Genomic DNA, 7495 nt, shown 5'->3' on the forward strand with positions numbered 1-7495 from the left:
AACTTCTAAATGTAAATTCAAATTTAGGATCCTAAAAAGTGGGTGGCAATACAAGCAGATTTAGGCCAGGGGAAAAAAAAGTTAGGCTTTTATCACTGATTTTTAGCTCTGGGCACCTACATTAGATACATTAATCTAAGAAAAGTAAGTTTGGTCTGTTTGTTCTTCTAAATAAAGGGGCACAACATTTAAGCCCCTTTAGGTAAATTTCCAGCAAAAATTTAAACTATGTTTTGATTGAAAATAGGGGACAAATTTAGGCACCTAACTTAAGAGCTCAGCTTTTTTTTTTTCAGTATCAGGCTCATAGAAATTAAGAATTAATATCATAACTAGTTTGTAAAAACAACTGAAGAATGTATCAGCTCCAGTAGCAGTCTTCTAAAAAGAAATATGAATTTGAAGAGGAATCACACAATTTTAAATTACATTAAATTTAAAAGACACCCAGGTCTATAAAATATGCTTACCTCACTGACAGAAGCTGGTTGAGGGCAATATAATGGAGGGCAAGGAAGGTATAATCTTTCAGGCACCAAGCCACAAAGTTTTCTACTATGATCCTTAGCAGAGTCAATCAAACGTTGAAATGTCTCAGAGAGAATGTCAGTATTAGCTATAACAGCCGCCTTCAGCATTTCTTGCACTGAACTGAAGAGCACATCTACATCTTCTTCTTCAATAGGGTCTGAAGAAAGAAAGGGGGGTATTAAAAACTAGCAAGATACCTGTGTTCAGTATACAAGGTTTATGTTTATTATTCAAACATAAATAACATGTACAATTTATATCAAAAACAGAAGTGCTTATCCATAGCAAATTGTTTAAAACATGCCTCCAGCAGGAATGATAAGGAAATGGATCTGTGAGAACCAATTATTTTAAAAAAATGTTGATTTTTAAAAAGGTTTGTCAGATTACTAGCAGCCTCTAAACCTTTATCTGACTTCTCTTTGGTTTACTTTATATTCTTTTCTATTTAGCTTTTATTAATGTGTGCTAACAGATTTAGTATGTGCTAAAGATTAATATGTGCTAAATGATGATACCCATAGGAATATAATGGGTGTATTATTATTTAGCACACACTAATCATTAGCGCGTGTTAAATCCATTAGCACACCTTAGTAAAAGGACCCCATAGTTTGGTGCCATCTTCAACACATAACCAAAAAAGGTCTTTATTAATTTTACTAGAGAAAGTATACAGTATAAAAACATTTATGTAGCTACGCACAACAAAGTATAACACATTTTTGTATGTGTACATTATTACTGGAATGAAGACTAAGAGCAACGCATTATATCCTTCCCTTTTTCTTTAATCAGTAGTAAAACTTCAACTTCCCTTTAAAAATAAATATATTAAATACATAAATGTTCTTAAACTAAAACAGGAAAACAATCTGGTTTTCAAGAAAATGGATAGTCTTTAGCAGGAATTCTCAACCCAGCCCTTGGCACACACCCAGTCAGTCAGGTTACCCACAATGAATATGCATGAGATAGATTTGTATACAATATAGTCTGTGCATGCAAATTTCTCTCATGCATATTCATTGTGGATATCTTGAAAACCATAGTGGCTTGTTGAGAACCCCTGGTCTTGAGCAATAAAAAAAGAAAAAACCCATAAAGGTCCCACAGCCTTTTGTAATTAAGATAATTAACTAAAATAAAAGTTTCATTTTTTTCATAATTAAAGTCACTCAATTAGAATTAAATCACTTGGTTCTTTATCATCCTACAACTGTTTTGGGCCAAGTTCTAGCTTGAAGCAGAGGCCTAAAAAAACCCCCAAAAACTGACAAACTGGGCTCTGGATCAGAAGGCTGGGTCACCTACAGGTACAACATGAATGGACCACCACAGAGATACCAGGTTTTTTCAGAAAAGACACATCTCTTAGACACTAATCAGAACCTACTATTTAATGATTCTCAAGAAAGCATAAGTGGATTTCTTGTGGATTTCCATTGTCCTACCCCATGCCTCTTCCTTTTTGGACCTTTTTTCTTTTTTGTTTTCCTGCACTTTAAAGCTTCAGCATTATCTGAAATGGAGCAGTTCCCACTTTTTGCATATCTGCAACTTCATGGGAGGCGAATTGGGGTGTTTAGCAAAGAGGAACAAAGTTTTGCTAGGCCCCCTCTGGAGCTAGAAACAGGGGCTCCTAAAGAGAGATGACAGGGGTAAGACTGGGCTAGTGTATACATGTGTCTGGAGCCTGTTACAGATAAGGAAAATAGGGACTGGAAAGACATGGTATAGTGAGTTGGGGATGGATTTGAAGGAGGTGAGAGAGGAATTATTGTCAATGTATGTAACTGATCGCTCAATTTAACACCAGCAAGATTGGGGGCTAGGGGAAAGGGCATAACAATGTTTGCTGGACAGGGTGTGAACGTAAAAGGGACACCATCACACCTATTGTGTTCTTGTCTGAGGATTCAAGACTGTGGTCCCAAATTTTAAAAGAAATTCAGGAGATTTAACACATTCAGATCAACCTCAACTATAACGCTCTGCTCTTTTCTATTAACCCATGGGGAATAGGGAGTGAAAATGTGGCCTGCCTGATTGGTAAATTGTTACTGAGGGTGAGAAGAGTGCTTCTGGCTGACTTCAGAAAAGCACAGTCTCCTTCATGAGAGACTGGTAGCTGGAAATGAGCAAGATGCTGGAGATGGAAATGTTGTCTACAAGAGTGCATGGGAAGCTAGTCAAGGTGCGAGTGCTGTGACAGCCAATACTGAAGCAGATGGGTTGAGGAGCACTAGGCAATGGGAGTAGTCCCCTCGACACTAGGGAGGGTGTACAGGCTGGTGGTCAAGAGGTTACTCTTTTTCAGCTTCTTACTTTTAGGAAAGTTTTGTTTGGAATGGGAAGGGAGATGTTGGGAGAGGGTAGTGAAGGATTTTAGGGGGGGGGGGGGTAGTGTCTGTTATTGTGATTATTGTACTGTCTGGTGATGCTATTGTATTTGTAATAATTCATTTGTTAAAAATAAATAAAAATAAGTTCCCCACCCAAAAAATAAACCCTCAATATATAATTACATCTATAGGACAACAGCAACCACAGCCAACAGATGAGGAGATTCCCAAAGACAGGGAAGAAACAAGAAACAGAATCGGACTGGGGAAAACCAAAAGAGTCCTGTGAGGAGCTCAGATAGCAGGAGGAACTAAGCTTCATCACCAGCTTAGAAAAGGCATGGCGGGAAACAGGAACAGAAAGTTTAGGAAGAGCTTTGAATGGAGGAACTCTGAACCAAGACATGGAATTCAACAAAGGAAACTGGAGCAGGTTGAGAATTTCAACAAACGGTTAAACCTTCAGGTTTTGAATTTTCCCAGATCTCCAGGATTGTCCCCTGTAGAATTCTAAAAAAAAAACCCCAAAACAACTTTTGTTGACATTTTGAAAAATATTCCTCATCTTCCATTCCACCTTTGAATAAGATTTATTATATTCCTGTTGCACTGAGACAAACGGAGGATGTTCCTGTGGTTCCAGATCCATTTCAACAAGGAGTGGGCATAAATAATTTGTCAGCTATTTTGGAGTCTTCTCTCTCTGGGGTGACTGATCGAGGGACACTTTTGGTATCTTTTATTTTTGAGCAAGACAATATTTTTGAAATTCATAAAGCTTTGTTCTGTGTGCAGGTTTGGGTCTATCCTGATGTAGCTAATTCTACTCAGGATAGGAGAAAGTTATTTTTGGCAATGCGAAAAGAGGCCCAAGCATTAGGTGCCTTGTTTCTTTTGGAATATTCCTGTAAATGTTTAATTCGCTATTTAGGGGTGAAATATATTTTTTGGGAACCTCAACACCTAAGGGTTTTTCTGGATGTTAAAAAGATCATCAGTGGCATTTAGACAGACTGTAGATTGGTAGCTTAATTTAGGGCCTTGCCTTAGTAATGTTTTCTTTATTTTTATCTCCTATTTTTTGTTAAACTTCTCCTTTAGTGGTCTAAGAAGGGGTTTTAATTGTTTCTAAGTGATTTTTCTTCTCATTGTTATATATCTTCGTGTTCCTTAAGCAACTGTATACTTGTGAATTATAGATATACATTCAGTAAATATAAATATTTTTAAAAATGTTTGTGGGTATAGGGACTTGATCTATTGTATTGGATAATGTTTTAATTATATATTATTTTTTGTGATGTTTGTAGGACCTTTGCCCTGATGCAGAAACATGGACCATGTTGGTGATGGGTCATTTAGAAAGTCAAGTTAAGCTGTTTTTAACACAAAATAATGATCAAAAATAATAATTTTTTGTATGAAGAATTTAAATTGCATCTTTGATCAAGGTTTGTCATGGAGATATTATTCTGAACTGGTCCCTATTTCTACAGTGCTGGAGGTGTTGGGCTTTTGTTTGAATTATATACGTGCCCCCACCATTTGAATTTTTGACTGTTGTAATTTGATTCATCTGGTCATTTAGGGCACCTTTTTGTGCCTTCTTCGTTCTGAAAACAAGCTTTATTTTCTTTTTATTCCATTACGGCTGTAAAACGTACACGTGTTAAGCATGCCCTAAGCCTGCCCTAATCCCACCTTCAAAACACCCCGACATGCCCCCTTGTGATCTGGATGCATTGCAGATGAAACGCATATATAAATTTCTGCAAAACAAGTTTCAAAACACCAATCTGGGCATTTAGAGAAGAAATTCATCCAAATGGTGTTTTATGACACTTTTTGGATGTTTTTCTCTTTCGAAAAAGAGCCCCAAAGACTCTAAAGAACAGACTGACCAAACCTACTTGTCTTGTCAGAAATCCCTTTCCAAAACCAATAATGATACGAATGTTTTGGACCAAAGTTTGTGTCACAGCTCTGCACAATGTCCTCCATAGAGTTCAATTTTAAGTGGGCTACTATTATATTTACAGCTCTGAGATTATGAAACCCTATTCTGAGATAAAGAAAGGAGATGAATTCTGCTAGCCAATTACAGTTCACTTGGCTACAGCAATTCCAAATGTATTTGGGTCAAAGAAAGAAAAAGTCAAATGGAATTTCTAGCGGCTTTAGTCCACTCAGGGGCGTAGCCAGACAGCAGATTTTGGGTGGGCTAGGCAAGAAGTGGGTGGGCACCAAGTGTTCTCCCCCTCCCCCCAAAAAATATCTAAGCTGGTGGGAAAATGCTTCTCTCCACCTTGGCAGTCTGCAGCAGGCATGCGCTGAAAGCAGAGCATTCGCAGGTGCCAGCATCGTGGAGCAAACCATTATCATTAGCATCAGGGGGGAAGTCTTCAGCTGGTAGAGCTTGGAATCCCCATCAGCTACTGCTAAACATGTGCCACTGTTGGGTGGGCCTGAGCCCTAAGTGGGTGGGCCCTGGCCCACCTGTGACTACACCACTGAGTCCACTTCAACTAGAAGACTATGGCTGTTTTGCAATCCAAATGGAAAAAACACTGGTAAAGGGGGAATCCAATACCACTTTAGGCAGGGAATTTGGACAGGCGTGCAAAACAAACCTCATGTTGAAACATTTATTGACTGATCCACTCTGTATCAAGAGCTGTAACTCAATGCATGCCGAAGTGACCACCATCAAAAATAATATCTTTCAGATCACTACTTCAGATTAGGGGAATTTAATAGCTAAAAAACTGCTTTCATCAGCTGGCACATCACAAAGTTGAAACGCCAAGACACAGCAAGTAGCCCAATATGAGCCTTCAATAGAAGCCAGCTACCTTACATAAAACAAAGACTGTACAGAGATGTGTTTACTTTTTACAAGGTGGTGATATGTGCCAATTCCTTTAAGGTGAATCCTGATGCTATTGGTTTTCAAGTTCAACTCAGAAAAATAAAAAAAGTATTCAATTACTTTGTGTGGGGCAGGAAAAGCGATCTTGGACCTTGCATTCAGAACAAACAACAAAACTATTCCACTTAAAATTCTAAGATAAAGTAGAGGCTCTCCTAGAAGAATCTGATGTGTGTTATCAGGTAGGTTCAGGGAAGCTATGGTTACTCCTTTTGAGGCAGCCATGGGCAAAGAAAGTGTTAACTCTGAGAAATGATATTAAAAGCTTGAAGTTTGAATTCTAGCTTTTTACCTGGCAACTAAAGTGAAGGAATGTCATCTGGTTTAGGTTATTTACGTTTGCCGGGCTGGGTTAGAAAGGTCAGAGACAGGAATTTCTTTCACCCTTGTGAATAATGAATGCTAGCTGGAACATCTGTATATTATTAGGCATGCTGAGCAGCCTTTGTAAGCTCTGGCATGAGCCAGATATATTGTAGTTTACAAGATAGAAAATACTATTTAGAGAGAGAGGCAATAGATTAGTATTTACAAGTTTTTGATATGTAGAATATGTCTTATAAGGATGCTTACTTTAGAATATGCTGTATTCTGTGTAAATTAATAATTCTATGTAGAATATTTGTTCAATTCTTTGTCTGACGTTCTAAGCAAAGACTGCAGTGAAGAGGTCAAACATGTGTTTTGACTTATCTGCAGTTCTGGCTGGTTCAATGTATAAGCTGATAGGTGAAAAAGGTCAGGAAAAGTCTTGATTAATTATAGCTAAGTGTAGGACTGGCCTCCTGAAAGTAATAACAGACCATAGCCGTATGCTATTAAGTAAGACTGACTTTTGACCTCTTTAATGAATGCCAGAGTTTAGTTAGCAGTTAGTATGAACCAGACTAGGAATATGAGAATAACCAATCTCACTAGGGCCTCTTGGTCTCTAAGGGAACCCAGTTTAAGCTATAGATGAGAAATCAATCATAATGAACATGCAAGAGTTCTGGAGACCAAATGTCTGGCTTAAGGGGCCCCAGGTTAGAGGTCAGTTTGAGGAATACCAAACCTATGTAACTGATATTTCAAAAGTAATGATTGGTTGAGGCAAAGTGACCAATCTATTCCTTAACCAATTGGAGAGTAAGGGGGGGCAAGGCTAGGAGGGGGATAGAACAGTATTTAAGTAGGAGCAGAAGCAGTTTACGTTAGAAGAAAAGAAGGAGCTCAGAAGAAAGAGAAGGATAGAAGGAACAGACAGAAGAAGGAGAAGACAGCATAAGAAGAGAGCTGAGAGAGAAGAGAAGAGAGCTAGAACTGATGTCCTGCTTTGTTTGCTGGCAAATAAAGAAGATTACTTTCTCATTCTGGTGTGTGCTGTCTGACTCCTGAAGTATCACAAATTCCTATCTCAATTCCTGCAACACTTTAATATCCAGGCGATGAAAGCTATGGACTGGATACTGGGATGCAGCAACATTCCCTGTGTCTACATGACCAACACTGGAGAATTCATCAGTTTGAATGGCCTTCTTATAGATATTAAATACAACAACAGAGGAAAATGAAACTCCCTATCAAAACAAATCAACAAACACAATGAAGGAAGAAAAACAAAAATGGATAGTGTGTACAGCAATATCTTCAAACACCCTAAACAAGGAAAAGTTTCATTCAGAAATGTATCAAAAAAGGAGGAAATGAC

At 38.1% G+C, this 7495-nt stretch overlaps 1 protein-coding gene across 1 annotated transcript in view; it reads right to left on the minus strand.

Annotated features, from left to right (window-relative positions):
- LOC115461865 (ciliogenesis and planar polarity effector 1-like) overlaps positions 1–4877 on the minus strand; it is a 72773-nt gene extending 67896 nt beyond the window's left edge. The window contains exons 1-2 of the mRNA XM_030191925.1: positions 4787–4877; positions 471–688 (exon numbers count right to left, since the gene is read on the minus strand). Coding sequence (XP_030047785.1) covers positions 471–688; positions 4787–4877 — 309 coding nt within the window. The remainder of the gene's footprint in view (positions 1–470; positions 689–4786) is intronic.
- Between the last annotated feature and the right edge of the window lie 2618 nt (positions 4878–7495).

Source organism: Microcaecilia unicolor, chromosome 2, assembly GCF_901765095.1.
Source record: "Microcaecilia unicolor chromosome 2, aMicUni1.1, whole genome shotgun sequence".
Taxonomy (NCBI): domain Eukaryota; kingdom Metazoa; phylum Chordata; class Amphibia; order Gymnophiona; family Siphonopidae; genus Microcaecilia; species Microcaecilia unicolor.